The sequence below is a fragment of the Erinaceus europaeus genome, chromosome 11, assembly GCF_950295315.1.
Source record: "Erinaceus europaeus chromosome 11, mEriEur2.1, whole genome shotgun sequence".
Classification (NCBI taxonomy): domain Eukaryota; kingdom Metazoa; phylum Chordata; class Mammalia; order Eulipotyphla; family Erinaceidae; genus Erinaceus; species Erinaceus europaeus.
The window spans coordinates 39,455,943-39,477,789 of record NC_080172.1 but is presented as its reverse complement, the minus strand read 5'-3'; the positions used below and the strand labels follow the sequence as shown (position 1 = coordinate 39,477,789).

General features: G+C 45.4%; 1 protein-coding gene across 2 annotated transcripts in view; it reads right to left on the bottom strand.

The window, feature by feature from the left end:
- Positions 1 to 5,486: 5,486 nt before the first annotated feature.
- AJAP1 (adherens junctions associated protein 1) overlaps positions 5,487 to 21,847 on the bottom strand; it is a 126,870-nt gene continuing 110,509 nt past the window's right edge. Inside the window, exons 3-6 of one of the 2 annotated variants that reach the window (XM_007527244.3) lie at positions 17,147 to 17,234; positions 14,684 to 14,926; positions 11,632 to 11,763; positions 5,487 to 5,547 (exon numbers count right to left, since the gene is read on the bottom strand). In XM_007527244.3, coding sequence (XP_007527306.2) covers positions 11,691 to 11,763; positions 14,684 to 14,926; positions 17,147 to 17,234 — 404 coding nt within the window. In that variant the 3' untranslated portion in view covers positions 5,487 to 5,547; positions 11,632 to 11,690. The remainder of the gene's footprint in view (positions 5,548 to 11,631; positions 11,764 to 14,683; positions 14,927 to 17,146; positions 17,235 to 21,847) is intronic. The other variant, XM_060201316.1, reaches the window with a different exon arrangement.

Sequence of the window (21,847 nt, the reverse complement as noted above, 5' to 3'; positions counted from 1 at the left end):
CAGTAATTCCTCTCCTGGGGATATACCACAAGGATTCCATAATGCCCAAACAAAAAGATATGTGTACACCTATGTTCACAGCAGCACAATTCATAATAGCTAAAACCTGGAAGCAACCCAGGTGCCCAACAACAGATGAGTGGCTGAGAAAGCTGTGGTCTATATACACAATGCAGTATATATACTATGCAGCTATTAAGAACAATGAGCCCACCTTCTCTGACCCATCTTGGATGGAGCTAGAAGGAATTATGTTAAGTGAGCTAAGTTAGAAAGATAAAGATGAGTATGGGATGATGATCCCACTCATCAACAGAAGTTGAGAAAGAAGAACAAAAAGGGAAACTAAAAGCAGGATTTGACTAAATCTAGAGTAGGGCACCAAAGTAAAAACCCTGTGGTGAGGGGGAAGGTGGACGTTCCACTTCCCGGGGCAGTGGGGGTGGGTGGGTGGGATGGGATACAGTCTTTTGGTGGTGGGAATGTTGTTTATGTACACTCCTATTAAATTGTAGTCATATAAATCACTATTTAATTAATATGAAAGGGGGAAATTGATTGTATGTCTCGAACTTTTTAAAGCACAGACTGAGTCTTTTTAATACATAGGCTAAGTCTTTGATATGTTGACTCTCTCAAAAGCCTAGACCAGGGAGAACAGAAGCAACCTGTGGCACAGCTACATAAAAGATGTTGGGTATTATACAGCAAATCCTAACAAAGGGACTTTTCAGAGTTAACCCAATTACCAAATAATGTGATGATAACAGTAACTATCCATTGTCTTCTTGAACCCTAAGAGAGCACGAACATCACATTTCCACGATAGAACCTATATTTCCCCCAGTCCTGGAACCTGAGAGTGGGGCCCATTTTCCTGCATGCTTCTCTCAATTCATATCAAATAATATTTCATCTGCCGATCACAACCTAATCAAAGAAGGAGTGCCACCTCAACATGCTTCACTTCAGACTGTGTCCAGAGACTTCAGGTGTGGAATGACAACACTTCAGCTTCATTACTCAGGTGAGACATTTCCTTTCATAGTATTCTCTAATTCCATTCCAGGTGGTTCACTTTCTAACAAAGTCCCAAATCCTAGATATAGACCAGGTCCCCTGAGATAGAGCATGTGTTCACACATATCCATAAACTAGGCCAAAATATATACCTGAAAGCAGAAGTACACAATAGTCTGCAGTGAGTATCCCCGCCCCCACTTCATCTGCACTATTCCAGCCTTTAGGTCCATAATGTTTCAAAAATTTGTTTGGCTTTTTATGTTAACTCTCTTTTCAGCCACCAGATTCCAGATGCCAGCATGATGCCGACCAGACTTCCCGGGACTGAAGACCCCACCAATGTGTCCTGGAGCTCCGCTTCCCCAGAGACCCACCCTACTAGGGAAAGAGAGAGGCAGACTGGGAGTATGGACCCACCAGTCAATCCCCATGTTCAGTGGGGCAGCAGTTACAGAAGCCATTCCTTCCACCTTCTGCAACCCAGAGTGACCTTGGGTCCATACTCCCAGAGGGACAAAGAATAGAAAAGCTATCAGGGGAGGGGATGGGATATAGAGATCTGGCGGTGGGAATTGTGTGTAGTTGTACCCCTCCTATCCTATGGTTTCGTTAATGTCTCCTTTGTTTAATTAATTAATTAATTAAAAAATCAGGGGCGTTGGGTGGTAGCGCAGTGGGTTAAGTGCATGTGGCGCAAAGCGCAAGGACCGGTGTAAGGATCCCTGTTTGAGCCCCAGGCTCCCTGCAGGGGAGTCGCTTCACAGGCGGTGAAGCAGGTCTGCAGGTGTCTATCTTTCTCTTCCCCTCTCTGTCTTCCCATCTCTCTCCATTTCTCTCTGTCCTATCCAACAAGGAACAACATCAACAGTGGCAATAATAATAACCACAAGGAGGCTACAACAACAAGGGCAACAAAAGGGGGAAAAATGGCCTCCAGGAGCAGTGGATTCATGGTGCAGGCACTGAGCCAAACAATAACCCTGGAGGGAAAAAAAATCAGGGGTTGGAATTATATCACATTCTTTATTTAAAAAATATTTTTCTTTTAATGAAAGATACACACACACAAACACACACACACACACACACACACACACACACACACACACACACACACACACACACACAGCCTGAGACCAGAGCACTGCTCAGCTATGACTTATGGTGGTGCTGGGGATTGAACCTGAGACCTCAGAGCCTCAGACATGGATGTCTTTTAGCAGAACCATTATGCTGTCTCCTCATTCAAACTCTAATGGAGCATGTGGGTTGTTGATTAACCTTGAAATCCGAAATCCAGAAAACATTGACTCCAAGGCTGCTGAAGGACAGGGATATGACCATTATTTGGGCCTGATTCAAAAGTACCCTGTCCTCTGGCTTCACAGGCTTCACCTTGGGTAGGGATGACTGCCAGAAGACTGCTCACATGCATTTATCCTCTGTGCAGAGGTTTCTGGTTAAATGTTAGAAAGTCAAATCAAATCAAGCAACTCCACACAGACTCTCTCCTTCATAGTCAGTGGTAGTTTTTCCCCAAAGTGGATTTGTTTTGACAGATGTCAGTACAGAATGAGGTTTCCTGGAGGGGAAGGTGCAGGTGTGTGTGTGTGTGTGTATGTGTGTGTTCATTCATGTGTAAATGTGAGTGTATCATAAGTGCTTGTGAGGCTTTATTATTTTCTGCTTCCTGCATGGTTTAGCATTTTAAGATGCTCTGAAAAATGTTCAGGTATGCTGAGTGGAGCCACTGCAGGGAAGGGTCTGAATTGTCCTTGGAGGTGATGAACAGAATCTGAATCAAGGTCAGGAATCTCGGATTCCACTCTTTGCTTAAAAAAAAAAAAAGAGCCCTCAAGTTGGCAGGATAGCTCACCTGGGAAGTTACCTGCTTCTTCATGTGACCTGGGTTTGAGAGCCCTTGACACAACGTAGGAGGTGGTGTGAAAATGGAGGCAGTACTATTGCTGGGTTGCAGGAGTATCTCTTTGTCTCTGACTCTGAGAAAATCAACCCAGAGCAGTGAAGTCCTACTGACAAGAACAACAAATAAGTGGGCCTTCCAATCAAAAAAAATTCTCAGTGACTTGGGAGGTATCTGAGTGGATGAAGTGATAGACTCTCAGGCATGATGTCCCCAGTTCAATCCCTGGCAGCACAATGTACCTGAGTGATGCACTATTTCTGTCTCTCCTTCCCCTCCACTCTCTAATAAGTAAATAAAAATCTTTAAAGTTAAATAAATTTAGAAAGAGGGTGTGCTGGCTTAAACTCTCTCTGGAGCTCTAGGTCACAGAGCAGCTTCTATCAGCCTGGGTAGAGTAGCATTAACACAGTTGTGCCAGCAGGGTCAGATGGCCTATCGCAGCTGCCAGCAGGATAATGATCTAGATGAATCATGTGAGGACAAAGAGAAGTGTTGACCAGGTGCTACCTGGGTGAGTCTCAGGATCTCAAGATGAAGGAACATGGATGGCAGATGCTTCCCATGTTTTCAGACATGCCCAAGCTTTAGGGCACAAATGGTAAAACCCAAATTAAAACCAAGAACCTCAAGTTTCTTGCTTTGTGATCACGGCTAAAAATATTAGACTTAGTGCTGGTGCCTAACAAACACAGGGGTTCCTTCCCCTGGTCTCATTTTGTACCCACTTAAATCATAATTATGAGAGGAACCTTTCCAAGCCTGTTTCTAGGTGTTTCCAAGGAAGGCTAAGTCCAATGAAGCAATCACAAGGTCACCACTAGGCCAGTAAGTGGGCAAGCTTAGCTATCCCTTTAGCCTTGCTTCTTAACCTGCTCTTGGTTCACATGCCTATTGGTAAAATACAAGCAGTGCACAGGCTCACAAGAGATGTCTTTGGAGACAGGCCACCTTCTGGAGAGAGGAGAAAAAGACATGACCTGCCAAGTAGGAAAGAGTGGGAGGCCCTCAGAGGGATCCCCTTGGTCCCAAGAGCACAAAGAAGCTACAGGAACCTCTGTCACTTTTTGAAAAAGAGACAAAGCTGAACTTTTAATAAAAGGGTGTGGTTGGGAGTCTGCACCAAGGCTGTATATAGTCTGCAGCCCTTGTTTACATCAGGAAACCCACAGGGGGATTCTTGGTGGCAAAACCAATGTTGGCCCATAGAAGCCCACACTAGACAGTACCCCTGCCGCCATCTCCATGGAGATTCAGTCAGCCCCCCACAGCTCAAGAAAGAGCAGCCACCCCTGCTGCAAGTATACCTGCATAAGAAAAGGGAGTGCAGTGGATACCAGCCACAGCCCAAGGGGGAGCTGTGTGGGCCTTTCACGTGGAATCGGCTCCCATCTTCCAACAAAATCTTCTGAGGTCTGCTCCGACGTACGCGCATATATTGGAAGGATATATACCTTGGAGTTTTGAGATTGGAAATTTCTTTAATTCGGTCTATGTTTGTATAACACAAAGATGGCCAGGACTCCACCACCCACCCAATCTCAGGCCCAGTGACAAGCAGCCAGCTCCATAAATATGCCCGTGGCTGTTAGGTAGCTTCATCAGACAAGTAAATGAAAACAGAGAGTATCTATGTATATGTATATATATGCATATATTTATATGTATGTATAAAAAACCATGGCATTCTGCATTCTGGCCCAAGAGGATCAATTGCACATCTGGTTCCACTCACCAAATATCTAGCAAATGCAGGGTGTGTCACTTGAGGGACTCTTTGTGTGTGTCGAGGTTATCCCCCAGGATGGATGGAAATGGAACACCAGTTCACCAGAGAGAATTTGCTCGCTGGTGGGACTGTGACTCCCATATATGCATCTCTATGTGCATGTGTGTATGTATACACGTGTGTGTGCCCATGTGTGCATGTGTGCGCAAGTTGCCAAAGTAGAAAACACCAGTTTATTCTGTTCATACTAAGCATGTTAAATAAATCAGATCTTGTAATGGATAACACATTTTTTAAAAAAGGAACATTGAAGGTCTTCAAAAATTGCTACAGTACAAAAAGTGTGTGTGTGTGTGCATTTCTCTGTGTGTATTTATATATATATACATATATATATATACATATATATATACATATATATATATGTATATATATATATATACTAACCAGAAATAGCTTCTCTGTTGGCAGAGATTCCCACCCCTGTTTTCTGTGAGATTTCTACTCGCTGTCCTCTTGGCTCCAGCTTCACCACCAAGTCTTTCAGGCAGTACATGGCACATAATGGCATTATTGGCACAGGTTCAGGATCAGGGTATAGATCCCAGGCTTGTCTCCTTGCCTCTCTGACTTCAGTTCCTTTCCCGCATGTCTTCATGCTGTTCTCCAAAGAAAACTTGGGGAGAAGGCAGTCCCCTATAGGCGTGAGTATTTTTATAAAAATAGATTTGGCCTACAGCGTTCTGCTCTCTTGAGTTCCCCACCAACAAAACATAGGTGGTAGATGCAGGGACCCTCCCCTTCAGATAGTTTAGTTTTAGGTTTTGTGGGTTTTTAAATTTAATTTTTTTACAGGTTCACCAACGGAATCCTGTGTGGAAAGAAAACAAGAAGAAATTAAATGGCAGCAGATCAAGGATCAGATGAATCCACACAGTCTATCTGAGCCTCTTCAGCCAAGCCCCAAATACTCTGTTCCTTGGTTAACAAGTGCCCAAATCTCTTCAGATGTGGAGAGTATCTATCAGAACTGTGCACCAAACACTGGTGCCCTGGCTGAGAATCCCTGACTTGAAGATGGGACAGGGAGTTAACTAGAGCCAGTTCCTGCTCTATCAGTGGGTGCTGGGCTTTCCAAGAGGGGCTGAAGGGTTGGTCCTCTGTATAATTCATGTCCGCTCCTGCACTCAGAAAGTACGATGTCACCTGCTCATTTCCCTGGGGTTCATCAATGCCCTGCTGAGCAGGAAGCTGGGACATGGAAGAGATGAACAGTCTGTGTCAGAATGATCACTCCTCAGATCTTCCCAGAGTCCAGGACAGCTCAACATATTTCTTACCCAGACCTGGGTACACACTTCAGAAAATGGGACAATTAAGATCTTCTTGTTCTGGTGACAAACCCCAGAAGGTTGGTCAGTAAGTGGGAATGCTAACAGCTCACAGGGGTTGGGGGGGTTTCAGTTCACAGTATTAACCCCATCTAAGAAGGGGCACTGTCCAAACTCCTCCAGCACCCCACAACTGTAACAACCCTAAAACAGTGTAAAGGGACATATTTTTGTACTATTACTGCAGAGATACCAGTTGGGGGGTGAGGTGGGCTCCAGTGGTACCAGTGTGAAGGTGAAGACTCTCCCCTCTGGAGACTGAGTCTCCTGTTGCCCCAGACAGTGTGGTGCCTTCTTCCCCTTAGCTGGGACCTCAGCCTCCTTGTTCTAGTCCTTCTGGAGTGGGGGTGCTCCCTCTCTGCTTCAGATCTCTCTCCTCCTCATATTAGCTGGACCTCTTGGCATTATACCCACTCAGCTGTGGATAGGCATGCCACTTGTGCAAAGAGAGGGGATATGTCAATCAACCAGAGAGGTGCTGGGTTGTCAATGTTTTCTTTACTCCCACTGTGGCCTGTCCAAGCCCCCTCCACATTTCTAAGATGAAGAGATGGAGATATAGTGAGACATTTTTTTTTCCCTTTGCCTATCCTCATTTCTGCTTTTGTTTGATGGGGTCCTTGCACATGTGCAATCTCACTGCTCCTGGGCTGATTTTTTCATTCAGATTAAGAGACACACAGGAAAAGGAAGAAACACCACAGCACTAGAATATGCTTGAGGGCAGGGTGGTGATGGACACACAGCAATGACAATGTGCTTACTGCTACTGAAAAAAACTGGGCCAGATGGTCATTTTTGTTGTATGAATACCTTACTAAATATTTTTTTAAAATACATATATATAAAATAATATGGGGATATTAAAAATTTGGTTTGGATGATAGTCACTCAATTCTGGTGCCCTAGGGCCATCTCTGGTTTAAGCAGTTGTCTCTTCATAATCCATCAGAGAGCTCTTGTCTATGTCATACCCTTTGGAGCTCGCTGGTCTATGATTTATTGGGTATTGGGTGACTGGCAATGGATTTCCCCTAGATGTGTATGTATGTGACATGCCATCTTAGGCATTACAGAGCTCTGATCTGAGTCTGAACCCCCAGAGTGGACGTCACCGCTAGATGCACTCAGAGAAGAGGTATCTATAGCAGCCTTGATCCTGGCTCCCATACATATGGTCTGGACTGACCCTTGCTGCTGCCTGCGGAGTGCTGCTAAAAGGAGGAGTTATGTAGAGCAGCAGCAGGGGAGTTGGGCCACTTGAGGTGGAGCCTCTTGCTTGCCTATGAGTGTCTGTCTACACCCAGAGTGGCACAATGAAAGAAAGAGAGGAAGAGGAGCCTCAGCTGTGTACCCTAAAAGGACACCATGAGGGGAAGCACTGGCACCCTGCAGGTGGTAGGAACCCTGATGGGAACTCTATACAAAGGTGGCATCAAGGTGCAGGACAGCATATGTTATAATGCATAAGGACCTGGGTTGAAACCCCTGGCCCCCACCTGCAGGGTGGTAGGCTTCATGAGTGGCAAAGCAGTGCTACCGGTATCTCTCTTTCTCCTGCTCTATGTCCCCCTTCACTATTTATTTCTGTCTGTATCTAACAAATAAATAAATGAAATGAATAAATAAATAAATAAATAAATAAATAAATAAATAAATAAATGTATATATTTTCAAAGGTGGCACCTTCCCATCAGGCAGTAACTGAGTCTTCTCAGGGCCCCTTCTAGGCTGTCTGCAATGAAATCAGGGGAAAAGGCACAGGGGCCTTTCCTCTGGCAGCCAACCTTGAGGGGCCTTAGAGGGCTGCAGTTTCACATGTCAGGGAAGAGAGGTAAAGTGAGCCTGGTGCTGCTGCTAAGGGAGCTGAGAGGTCCAGATCTGGGCTTAATTCTGACTTTGGAGAAACTAGTGCCCTCTGCTGCCTACAAGGGGAGACTGATTCCCTGGTCCCACAGCTATGGACCACACTGCCAGGCCTGCTTTTATGAGCAGCAGCTGCTTTTGCAAAACAAAGACAACAAGCACACCACAGACAGCCCTGGGCTGAGAGAGTCACAGCTTAATTCCCCACTAGCCTGAAAGCCACTTTTCTATCAGATCCTCTTTGGTGCTGCTTCTCTGCTCAGAGAGAACCCTTTCCTAAGGGCCTGGATGCTGCTTTGAAAAAAAAAAACAACTTTTCTTTGAATGACAAAAGCTGGATATTCTGTTTATGTATTTTTTTTTTTTTAGTACAAAGTATGGATGACTCAGGTGCACTTCCTCTTTTATTTTCTTTTTCATCAGTCTTGTTTTCAGTGTTGTTTTTGTTTTTTGTTTTTGAAAATACATGATTTATTTCTCACTTGCTTTGGTTTCAAGAGGTTTTATTACTTTTCAAGCTCTGATTGGAAAGAAGTGGTCTAGGGAAATGGGAAGATCTGAACACTAATGAGGTTTTCTGAAGTTGACTAGTTCCAGAAAAAAAATCAGAAAATTAGTTCAAGAACCTGTGACAGATCCATGCTAGGCTTCATTCCCTGAGAGCAGAAAAAAACCTGTTGCATTTCTTCTTGCCTCCCAACAAGGGGGTCCAGTGTGAGGTGGTGAGAATTGAGAATCAACTGGAATCCATGGTGGAGGCTGAATCTAGGGAAACTGGATAAGGGTCTGCCCAGGTTGGGGTACCTGTGTCTAATTTTCTGGACATCACCCCCACCCTGGCTGCAAGGAAGCAGACCTGGTCATGTCCCCAACATGCCTATGGTTTAGCATGAGAAGATGAGCTGATGTGGCAACATGCTCCTATACTATATCATCGTTAAAAATGCATTTGGAGAAGCCTAACAGCTATGAGAGATAAATATCTCTGCCAGCTCTTAAACCTTAATTAAATGTTTTAGTATTAATTGCTATTTATTTAAGGGACAATAAGTACCCCGGTAAATCTGAGAGCGTTTCCTAGCCTCTCTGTTAGATGCTCATGTCTGGGCATTAATTGAAGGAATCTGCTTCTAAGTATCTAAATGCTTTCCTCCCTGTGAGTGATGAACGGGCTGTCCAGTGCCCTACAACAGGATCTGTAAGGATTTATCAAGGACTAAGGAGGCTGTTTGTGCAGCCCCTCTCCTCCAGTGTGTATGTGTGTGAGGGGGGAAAGGAAACAACTAAATGGTTCAATTCTTTGTGTTCCTGGGCCTGATGGCTGAGTGTGATGGTCTTGGAGCAAACCCTGGTGGTGTGAGAACCAGTCTGAAAGACAGGTTGGGATCCACAGGGAGGGCCAAGCTCCTTGGACATATTGGTCTTTCCTCCTATTAAATGGAGTGGTCTTCCATATGCACCCCTATATACATAGCTACATTATTCATGATAAACCAAAAGTGGAAGCAGCCTAAATGCCCATTGCCAGATGACTGGCTAAAGAACTTATAGGATATATATTCCATGGAATAGTACTCTGAATAAAAAATGTGATAATGTGTTCTTTGGAACAAAATGGATGGAAATAGATGTGATGATGCTTAGTGAAATAAGTAAAGAGATGAAAGACAACTACCTGAGTGTTTTACACATATGTGAATCTAGAGAACTGATACATACAAGCTTACAAAACAAAACAACAACAGAAGTAAGCAAACTGCTTCTAAAACTTGTGAGGACTATGGTGGTTATCTGTGTGAGGTGGGAGAGTGGGGACACAGAACTTGGGTTGTGGATGTGGTGTGGAACTATGTTATATTTACTTATGCTACATTTTTGTAAACTATTATTAATCACAAATAAAAAAGGGGGGTGGTCCTCAAATAGCATCCTAGTGGGAGTTGGCAAGTGGGAAGCAGATCCCTTGATGCCCTGGAATCAGTGTTCAGGGTGTGATCGGGCCTCACCACCACCAACCACACTGTTCCATGAATAGCCTTATACCTAAGCTTGCCCCCTCCAAAAGATGAGATTACAGGAAGACCGAATGAATGCTCTGAGGTACTCCACGTGAATGTTCACAAGGGATCATTTTTATGGAGCCTCCCTGGTTCACAAAGTGTTTCTGTGTCCAGATTTATGAACCCCTATTTCTCAGAGTCCTGTACAGACCAGGATGTTCCAGGTCTTAAGTTTCTGTGTATTTTTTAAGATCCTAACAGAGACATTATCTGGGCTTCCCCAACAATTGGGACTATTGCTAAACAGCAAGCTCCTTGCCTCTAGTATGGGTGGATACCCCAAAAGAGCTCCATCCAAGGCCTTTGAGGCAAGTCTCAAGGAGGCAGAGAAAAGCACACAGCTGCATGGCCCAGGATACAGGGTCCCTGGCCAGAGCCTCAGACCCTAATACAGTCAAGGACAGACAACATCTTGCCTATCTGCCCACACAAAAAACTTTTTCCCCCAAGGGCTCAATTTCCCTTTTAATCTGATCATTTTACTATTATTTTTTTCCTGTTGGCTGAACATGGCACCAAACGAGTCATTTTTGGCTTTGGGATAGGAAGCAAAAGCTGAAGATCTGATCTGGAGCAAGTGTTTGATTCATTAGGGATGAGATTAGAAATGGGCCAATTTCTTACTACTCCTGAAAGCAGCCTGTTCCTCTGGTCCCCACTGGTCAGGTCTGTGAGGGGAGCAAACATATCCTGCCCTAACTCTGTGCCTCTCTCTGACAATGGCATCTCCATCCAGTGCCTCATACTGGCAGAGGACAAGGAAATAGTTTTCAAATATCAGTATCTCATCCTAGCAATTGGTTCCCTGCTCATGGAAGGGCTCTGTATCATCTTTAGAAGGGCAGTCGGGGGAAGAAATGCTCTCTATGGATGGGCAAAATGTGCATCCTTAGAAAGCCTAGCATCAGGAAGAAAAATAAATTAAAAACCCCAACAAAACAAAACCCAAGCCTTGGGCTGCATACAGAATGTGCAGTCATGGGGGGCAAATGCTCTTCCCCCTCAGCCGCCAGTGTGCACAGGAGGGACAGTACAGAAGGAAGCAATTTAACGATAGCATTAAAGTTTATATCACTGGAAGCAAACTGAATGTTCCTATCCAGCAGAGCATGGAAAATTCATCCTGTTTTGGTGCCGGTCCCTGGCTTCAAATTAGTAGATGCCTCAACTCTTCACTTTCTTTCTTTATCATCGGTGTCCTTATCTCTTATTTTTGTATTTCAAAATAGTATTTTCATTCCACTACACACCCTGCCCTCAATGTCAGGACAGGTGATGGAGGCGTGATACCTGTCCATGGGGCAACCTTGACTTCCTGTCCAGAGCAGAGGTTCAGAAGTGGAATTACAGCTCTTTTCAGAAATGGTTTTTGCCTGCCTCCATGGGCCTGATTCTGGTGACCTTCCTTGGGGTTGTACTGATGTGACAGAGTCAGGGTTCATGTCTACTGGCACTGAGTATCCATGGGAAGAGGGCACATTTCTGTAAGTGCAACAGGGAGTCCTACAATTCACCCCAACCTGTTCAGGAAGGGGAGGCACAGGAATTCCCCACCATGTGAACAAGGTCAACCTTCTACCCCACAGTGGACACATGGAAGGGGAAAGCTAGGCAAGAGGACCACAAAGAGGCACTTACCATAAAATAGACACATGGCGTCTGCCCTACCCCCAGGAGGTAAAAAAGACTTCAGCCAGTCAGCAGGAGATTTCAAACCATTTCTCAGATACAAAGGCCACGGGAATAAGATGCCGATCAGAAGAAGTAGGCCTGTGAGAGCAGAAAAGGGGGCTTTGGCATGCTGGGACCCAACACCCTGCACTCTGGTGGCTCAGGTCTGTTGAGGAACACTGGCTTCCTGAGCCACAAAAAAAAACACTGGAAGGCTGGACCCAGTTCTGTTTGGACTGACTGGCCTCAACAGGAAGGGACCCTCCTCCTTGAAGCTGCCTGGTGATGCCTAGGCAGTCTGGTTACAGGGAATAGGGGTGGGCACAGACTCCAAGGGCATGTGCATAAGAAGAGTGAGGGGTATAAGAGTTGAGGGTTGGTGATCCCATATTGTTGTGGCTCCTCTAGAGTTTAAATAATTTTTTTGTTGTTGCTCTCTCTCCTTTTCTTCCTTTTTTTTTTTCTTTTTTTCTTTTCCTTTTGGAAAGATAGAAGAGGAGAGAGTAGTGAAAGACCATGACACACTAAAGCTTCCTTCAATGTGGTAGACTTCAGACTCAAACCTGGGTCATACACATAGCAAAAGCAGGGCACTATCCAAGTAAGGTTTTTCACTGGCCCTAGAGCTTAGGTTTTAGATTTGCAAGACAATCACAGAATTCCAGTTCTTGGGGGCATCCTGCCCACTTGACTGAACATTATAGAGAGTACAGGGCCTGACTTCTGAAAAGCTCCTATGTTTTGAGGCAATGGTCAGCTTATGGTCCCCTCTCTTCCTTTACCCCAAGGCTGAAAAGCCAATTTACATACTTTCAATGAAATTCTTTCCTAACTGTGAAGCTGGCATCCTGGAAGACTGGGATACAGCCAGAGAGCTCCCCAAATGTTAAGGAAATCAAAATAGCTCAGGAGTACAATTCTGATGCCTTTCTCCATTCTTCTCTGTTGGAAAGGGTCCAACATGGAGACAACAAGAAGGTATTCAAAGAATGCCCACTGGCCTCACATCCAGGCAAAAGGCACATTGATGAGAGCACCAGCACTGGCTGCTGTAGCCCTCCTAGCCTGGAAATGTCACCCTGCCTTCAACAGACCAGCCAACCAGACAGGAGTGAGTATGAAGTTGAACTCTGTGAAATGCCTCCTGTATCTCCCAATTCTGGGTATTGGGAGAGTCCTCTTACAGCACATGTGGGCATTGTCCCTAATCCTTAGTCCCCTGTAGCCTGCAGGAAGTCCTTTGAGTCAGCTCACAATGCTGTTCGTCCTCTTAAAAGATTTACATTATAGGAAACTTCCTTTCATTTCTTTCTTTTTTTTTTTGTCTTTTTAAATATCTATTTTTCCCTTTTGTTGCCCTTGTTTTTTTTATTGTTGTTGTAGTTATTATTGTTGTTGTTATTGATGTGAATGTTGTTAGACAGGACAGAGAGAAATGGAGAGAGGAGGGGAAGACGAAGAGGGGAGAGAAAGATAGACACCTGCAGACCTGCTTCACCACCTGTGAAGCAACTCCCCTGCAGGTGGGGAGTTGGGGGCTCAAACCAGGATTCTTCTGCCAGACCTTGTGCTTCGGGCCGTGTGTACTTAACCCATTGAACTGCCCAACTTCCCCTTCCTTCCTTTTCTTCCTCTCCAGGGCCTTACTGCTTTGGACCAACTCTTTCAGGTAGAAAGAGTGAGACAGAAAAACAGAGGAACGAAATGTTCCCTCAATGCAGTGGGGACTGGGCTAAAACCTGGGTCACTCACAAGGCTCTATGTGAGCTATTTGACAGCCCTAAATTTCTTTCTTTTTTTTTTTTCCTTTAAAGCAACAGAAGCCAGTCTTGAACCTGAATCATGCACACAACAAAACATGTCACTGTTCAAGTAGGCTGTTTTGTTACACCCAGACCCAGAATTTCTTACTCTTCCTTTTTCTTTCTCTTCCTTATTATTTTTTTTCTGTTTAATGATGCACGAGTGCATGCTTACTTAAAAAATAGCTTATTGATGCTTTAATCCAAATAAACCTCCAACAGTTGACTCAAGAATTTCTTACATATTTCCAGGGCTGGTTTCATGGGCATGTCTTTTTTGAGGGATTACACATGATTAATAAAAAAGGATCATTAGTAACTCAGAACATGGCTGGTATTTTTTTTTCCCAAATTCGCTGCTATATTTTACTGATGGGGGAAGAGAGATACTGATCCAAGAAAGACTGATATGCTCAGTGGAGAATCATAAAGGGCTGCAAAGCTGGAAATGCATTTGAGACACAGAGGCCCATGCAGCCTGGAATGGGGCCACTGTGCAGACACAGGCTCCAGAAGTGAGCTCCACTACTGTCTCCTCTGTCTAGTGCCTGTGCTCTCTCTCTCTCTCTCTTTCTCTCTCTGTGCGTGTGTGTGTGTGTGTGTGTGTCTCACCACTAGGATTATCTCTGGGGCTAGGTGGTTGCAGTATGACTTCACTGCTCCTGTGCTCCTATTACCATTTTTTCAGATAGGACAGAGACAAATTCAAAGGGGAGGGGAAGGTAGAGAGGGGGAGAGAAAGACAGACACCTGCAGACCTGCTTGACTGCTTGTGAAGAGACACCCCCCCAGCAGGTGGGGAGCCAGGGATTCAAACTGGGATCCTTGTGTGGGTCCTTATGCTTAGTACTATGTGCACTTAACCTGGTGACCAGTGCCCTGGCCCCCACCCCTACTCTTAAATCTTATTATTTATTTTTTTATTGGGATAGGACAGAGAGAAATTGAGAGGGGAGGGGAGAGTGACACCTGCAGCCCTGATTCATCACTCACAAAGCTTTTCCCTTGCAGGTGGGGACCTAGGGCTTGAACCTGGGCTCTTGTGCACTGTAATGTCTGTGCCACCTCCTGGTCCTTACACTATTTCTCTTCTGTCTCCTCATCATTCATCTTCCCGGGGACCCTCTTGGGGAGACATCACATGGACAGGAGATCCCTGGGGTAGTGCTGAGCCAGCCAGCAGAGGCTGAGTGTATCCTTTGTCCCTGCCTGCTTACCTGTTCCCGTTAAAGGTGGATTTGTACTCCCCCGTGGAGTGCAGCGTCTCATCCGTATACACGGGCACCGATGCCCGCACACACTCATGGGAGCACTGCAGGGTCTCATTATAGGCCGTGAAAATGTCCAGACTGCTGGGCACCCGGGCAGGGGTGAAGTCTGTCAGGTTCTGGCAGCTCTCTTCCTGCTGGTTGATCTTCCGCTGGTGGCTGTTGCGACGTGTGTTCCCGCTTTGGGCACAGCTGGAAAAGAAGTCGTCATGATGGAAGGGGGTTAGGGGGGCAGTGGGCAGATGCCAAAACCCTGCACATGTGCACATCGCTCCAGCACTTAAATGGTGGCCCCTTCGTCTCCAGGCATTAATTATGTATCATTTCATATTAAATGGTAATTCCTGGCCTCTTCAGAAAGATCAACTACAATCAAGCAATGAATTTTTTTTTTAATAATACACAGTTTGGATTTTAAATGTGGTTGCTATTTAAGGGAGGTCTAGAAGTAAGCGGTTAAACTGTGCTACCCTTCCCTGGAGGGCTGTGGTCTTGGATAATGAAAGAATGCCACCCAGTAGGTGATAATGACTCAGTTTCTCCACCTTCACCTGATGAGGCTGTGAAGGTACCCGTGAGGCCACTTTTATGTACACTTTTGTGCACAGCTGCAGTCATTTGTGAATGAGCTAGGGCATTCTCCTTGCAGGAAGTTGGGAGCCAGACTCTTGCCGCCTGCCCTCTTCTGCCCAAGATCACATCTGGAAGTGAGGCTAGACTATACCTCTGCCATTGATGGAACCTGTCTACAGAAATGCCCTGTATGCTCCAAGGATACCTGCCTTTATTTTCCACTCCCCTAAATCATAGAAACTTATAGATGCCACCTAAGATGGATATGGGAATCCCATTCTTGTTGGTCAAGGGGCTTGATAGAGAGGACAACTACTAACCATTGTCCCCCAAGGTTATTTTTATGGTAAGTTTACAAAAAGGACAAGATGACCCTTATAGAGGAGCTACAGGAAAATGGGGGGAACTTAGGATCTTGGACCATCCCCTCCAGGGCACTGGTTCCCTCCTCTCCATTCCCTTCATGCTCAGAATCCCTGTGCAATAAGAGAGCAGCTAGAGGAAACCAGGGGCTGTCCCCCATAAATCCTGGTGGTACCCTGACTGCATCTTCCCTAGTGAGAAAACCCCAATTATCTGTGGAAGCCTCATTCCATAAATGGAGGTTAAAGATAAAAGCAAAAGCCAAAAGATATCTCAAGTTATAGAATCTACTTACCTACCTAATGGGTTGTCCCCCCCAAGGGTTCTTAGAGTGTTTGCTGCAAATACCAGTTGGGAGGGTGGGGAAGAGAATGGCTTATCTGCCTTCCACAAAGCAGGTCACAAAGTCACCTGTTTCCTCACTAGAAAGCTGAGGGCCTTAGTTCAACAGTTCACCCATCAGGGGTGGGGCTTAAGTTCAAAGGTTCACCCATCGGGGGTGGGGCTCCAGAGACCCTGTTTGGACTAGTCCCTGCCCCAAGACACCCTTCTGAAATCTGAGTGGTGTCTTTGTCACCTGTCCCTAGAAAATACCCTGGGTCTTGGGTTTGCTGGTCACGAGAATGAGAAACCCAGGCCTGGCTGGCCTGGGCTGTGGTGTGTTCTATTCTGAGGTGGTGCACTCCACCCACTGTGCAGCCTTCTCTCATCCTGGAGCTGGCTCTCTCTGTGTTTCCTTGCATTGCCTAATCTGGAGGCAGGGCGCCCCCACTCTCAGCCCTTTGTGATTTGCTGTCAGGATAAGTGCACGTGGCAGGATGTGCCACTCAATGGGGAGGATATGAATGTGGAAGCCAAAAAGGAGACACATTTGCAGAAGGTGAGGGAGCAGGGGAGCGAGCAGCCTAGTGGTTGGCAGTCCCTGGTATTCCCAAGGGTGAATCAGATGTGTACTATCAGCAAGGCCAAGCTCAAAGTAGGCCAGTTTCCAGGAGGAAATAGGCAAAAACAGGCTGCCTAGAGCAACATGGTAACCCAGTTTAGTACACAAAAAGGCTACAGGAGGAAGGAGGACACAGAAAAGGCTGTCCAGGACAGTGGGGCATGGAGCAATGGGCACCCCCCCCAACCAAGGTTGAAGGCTGAACCCATAGAAAGGCTTGTGTCCTAGGTACCTAAGTGCACTTGGCACTGAGGGAAAGGTTTGAATGTCAAGTGTACTTGTGCCTCACAGGCAAGCCTCATGGATAAAATCAGAGAGGGGGACACTGGCTGACATCAAGCTGCCCTAGGGCCAGCATGAAAGGTTGTGGCAGGTGAGAGAGGGGCCCACAGCAGACTCTCTAACAAAAGGCAAAGCTACTCCCTTGGATGTGACTGGGCGCATCTTGGAAGTATGGAGCTATCTGTGGGTGCTGCCCTGGGGGGGGCCCTCCAGCCCCTCCAGTCTGGACCCAAAGGGCCAAAAATCCTTACCAGCTTTTTAAGACAAGAGTTGTAATCAGAGCAGCTATCACCATGATGAGAGAGACGGTGATGGTGATGATCTGATGGACAGCCAAACCTGAAAACAAAGAAGGGGACAGGAGGGTCAACCCAGAACCCTGAAGTGAACCCAGGGAGGGCAGAGCACTCCTAACAGTTGGCTGTGAGGGCCAGATCTCCCAGCACAGCCTGCCACAGCTCCAGCAAGGGGCTGAGATGAACACTAGGAGGATAGCGTAGATACCCAGTCCCTTCTGCCCACCCTCTACCTCCCACCAATAAGGTGCTGAGAGGAGCACCAACTGTGGTCTTTCTTAACATACAGCCATCATAGTCCTGAGTCATGATGTGGCTATGGGCAGCAATGTTCCTTCAGGTCCCTGTCAAGCCCCTCACTGGGGCAGGTAAGCTCTGGCTGAAACACTTCTTACAGAAGTCTTGTCTCCTCTCACCTGAGGAAGCTCTGCCCTGGATTCTAAGTATCAGGGCAGCTGCAAATGCCTGGTTTAATTTTTTAAATTGTTTTTAAAGGTTTATGAGAGAGGAAAGAAAGAGAGAGAGAGAGAGAGAGAGGACACCAGGGTATCACTCTCATATGTATATCACTCTCTGTAATGTTGGGGATCTGAGGCCCTCATACTTGAGGGTACAAAGATTAATCGACTGTACCATCTCGGTCCACGAGATGGCCATTTTTACTTATTTCTCTATTGTCATCAAAGTTATTGCTGGGGATCAGTGCCTGCAGTACAAATCCACCATTCCTGCTGGCCATTTCTTCCTTTATATTTGCGAGAACAGAGAGAAACAAGAGGAGGAGGGGAGACAGAGTGGGGAGACAGCTGCAAAACTGCTTTACCATTCTTGAAGCTTCCTTCTTGGTAGGTGGGGGATGGAGACCTTGAATTCATTGTACTTTGTGTGCTTAACTGAGTTTGGCACCACCCAGCTCCCAAGGGCCTTGAATTTATATCCTTGCATATGGTAACGTGTGTTCAATCAGTTGCACCAGTCTGACCCAGGTGCCCCTTTTAAATTTTATTATCTTTATTTATTTGATAGAAACAGCCAGGTATCAAGAGGTAAGAGAGAGGAAGAAAGATAGAGAAACACCTTCAGATCTGCTTCACCACTCATGAAGCTTTCCCCCTGCAGATGGAGACTGGGAGCTTGAACCCTGGTCCTTGAGCATTGTTACATGTGCAATCAACCAGATGCATGACCACCCAACCCTCCAGGTGCTCATTTGTAAAAGTGACAGTGCTTGGGAGCTGGGTGGTAGTGCACAGGGTTGAGCTCACATAGTGTGAAGTTCAAGGGCTGGCTCAAGTATCCTGGTTCAAGTATCCTGCAGAGGGGTGGGGGTCACTTCACAAGTGGTGAAGCAGTTCTGCAGGTGTTTATGTTTTTTTTTCTCCTCTGTCTTCCCCTCCTCTTTCAATTTATGTCTTATCTAACAATAGCAGCAGCAGCAGCAACAACAACAACAATAACAGCAATAACAATGGAAAAAAGATGGCCACCAAAAGCAGTGGATTTGTAGTGCAGGCACCAATTGCATCAACAACCCTGGAGGCAAAAAAAAAAAAAAAAAAAAAAAAAAGACTGTTTACAACTAGTTCTGATCAATGGTTCCCAGTATATCTATAACCAGTGGGTGGCATCAGTTAGCCCCTTGGCCAGTTCTCTTCTCTGTGACTGCCAAGTCAACTTTCCAGAGACTCAGAGACCACCCTCAATCTTATCAAGATAGGTGTTTCCACCACCCTCATTAACGCCTATTTAGTCACCATTTCCTCCAAGCCTCAACTCCACCTGTGTGGAAAGGATGTTGAGTTCAATGGACAAGCAGAGAGGATGGCCACTCGGCTGGCCCTCTGTCTCTTTCCCAGTGGGGAAACTGTCCATGCTAGAACATGTGCTCATCCTGTGCTTCTGTGAAAAGAAGAAGGATGGAATGTTGATGGGGTGATAGTGACAGCAATGGTGCTGGTGTTGGCCATGATAGTGGCTGTGATAGTGATGGTGAGGATTCTGGTGACGTACACTCAAGAAGTGGTAGCAACCATCAGGTGTGCATTACACACTTCACTACTGGCAGCAGCCCTCAAAAGGGCTGTCATCACCAGCAGTGGCAGATAAGAACACTTTGGAGACTAGCAGAAAAAACTCACTTGGATAATGTGCTGCTTTGCCATGTATATGACCCAGGTTCAAGCCCGGCCTTCACTACACCAAGGAAGCTTCGGTGTTGTGGTTCCTTTCTCTGCTACTCTGTTTCTATCTAAAAACAAAAACAAACAAAAACATCTATCTGGGTTGTGTGAATTCTGCAAACAATTTAGGATTAAAAGACTTCAGTGCAATGTCCATACTGAGAGCAGCAGTATGACATTCTGAACTCTGACTTTATGTACCTCAGTGTTGGTTAGCATATACCTTCCTCCCCCTTCGTTTCTGTGTTAGTGGAGGGAGGACCTAGCTTTTACAGTCTTGGAGAATATTGTGAGCCTATGCTAAAAAACTTTTAGTTATATCTTTCTTTTTAAAATAGAAGCAACCTTAAGACCTATCTTATTATTATTTTTTGAAATTTTATTTGATAGAACAGAGAAGATTGAGAGGGAGGGGCTAGAGAGGGAGAGAGAGGGACAGACAGACACTTGCAGCACTACTTCACCACTCAAGAAGCCTTCCCCTTGGTAGATGGGTACTAGGGGTTTGAACCTTTGTACATGGCAACACCACACACACACACACACACACTTTTAGTCATTTCTTGGTAGGTCACAGCTCATCCCCTGTGGCAAGAAGTGAATCTTTGTTTCTCTGGCAAAACATGCCTGAGGTTTCTAGGTCAACAGAGAGAATTTCATGCCTTTGGAAGTAGAGGCTCTGGAAGAGCAGGCTGAGACTAGAGAGCCACAGGATCAGTGAAAACTGATTCAGCTGCAAGCTGGACCTAGCTGGAGGCACTGAGAGTCCTCTTTCAAAACCAGAATATCCTGCCACCTATTCTCCACTGTGGGACCTGTGAGGTCCAGGTCTCTGCCAAAGTATGATCTCTCATCTTGTAGCTAAGGAAAATCTGTTAGGTTGAAGCTTTATAGTAGCCAAGTGCTTCCAAAAGCTCCATGACTGGCTGTCTCTCAGACATTCAAGACCCTCCTCTATGCCTGTGAGTGAGGATGGGAAAGTGCTGATTCTCATCTGCTGAAGGATAGGAAAAGCAGAGGGCCAGAAGATAAAGCTGGACAAGATTTGAGCACTCTAGAACAGAAATTCAGCCTTCTGCTCAAGTCTTCATACATCTTCAAGACTCTTATGAAAGGGATAAATTCATCATCTTTACACCCACCCCTGCTCTGTGCACATTGTTCAACATAGAACTTTCCATACTTTTAGCCCACCTGCATGTCAGGCTCAGTCAGAAATTAGTAAACTCATGAGGCCCTTGGAATATACTTAAAATAGACTTCCTAGATTCTTCCAACATGAAGACCCTAAATCTTATCTGCTATATTATTACTTTTAGGTTCCTAATTATTAAAAAAAATTATTCTGCTTTATATCTTAATGCTTCTTCAGCCACTAACTTGCAGATGTTACAATGGCACCAACCTGACTTCCCTGGGCAGACAACCTCACCAATGTGTCCTGCAATCCTACCTCTCCAGTCTTACCCCATTAGGGAAAGACAGAAATAGGCTGTGGGTGTAGATCCACCTGAAAGCTCCTATGTTCTGCGGAGAAGCAATTACAGAAACCAGACCTCCCACCTTCTGCAGCCCATAATGATTCTGGGTCTATACTCCCAGAGGGATAAAGAACAGGGACACTTCCAGTGGAAGGGATGGGATGTGGAACTCCAGTGGTGGGAATTGTATCCCTCTTATCCTACAATCTTGCCAATCATTATTAAATTACTAATAAAAATGAACTTTGCAACACCAATATGCAACACATACTAGGAAGTAGAAGATTAAGCCAGGGGAATAGCAGAAGAGCATTGGCACAATTCCAAAGTCTGCCTATTTTGAAGCCCTCCTGCCTTCTGTGTGACATTTATCTTAAGGACTTGCAAGATTAGAACTTGGAAGAAATGATGTGTGTTAATAACCAGCTAAAATTCTTTGGGTGGGAAGATAACAATGATACCTCAGTCAAAAGCAGAATATCCTGCCACCTATTCTCCACTGTGTGTAGGGCCTGTAAATTCCAGGTCTCTGCCAAAGTATGATCTCTCATCTTGTTACTAAGGAAATTCTGTTAGGATGAAACTTTATAGTTGCCAAAGTGCTTCCAATAGCTCCATGACTGGCTGTCTCTCAGACATTCAAGGCCCTCCTCTATGCCTGTGAGTGAGGATGGGAAAGTGCCGATTCTCATCTGCTGAAGGATAGGAAAAGCAGAGGGCCAGAAGATAAAGCTGGACAAGCTGGACAAAGGTTTTCTTTCTAGAAAACCTTTCCTAAATCAGGTATTGTGTTAATGTTTTCACAGTGACTATCAACCACACTCATGTTCTGCATCCTGCCTCAAAGGTGAAAAGTTTGATGCTCAGAGAAGTACAGTGATGTTGCCATGTCCTTGGATAGAAATAAGATAGAAGGTTTTGAAATCCCAGAAACAATCAAAGGTCTAACTCCAAATGTAATACATCTGTAGTCATATTCTCCTGATCAAGCTAGC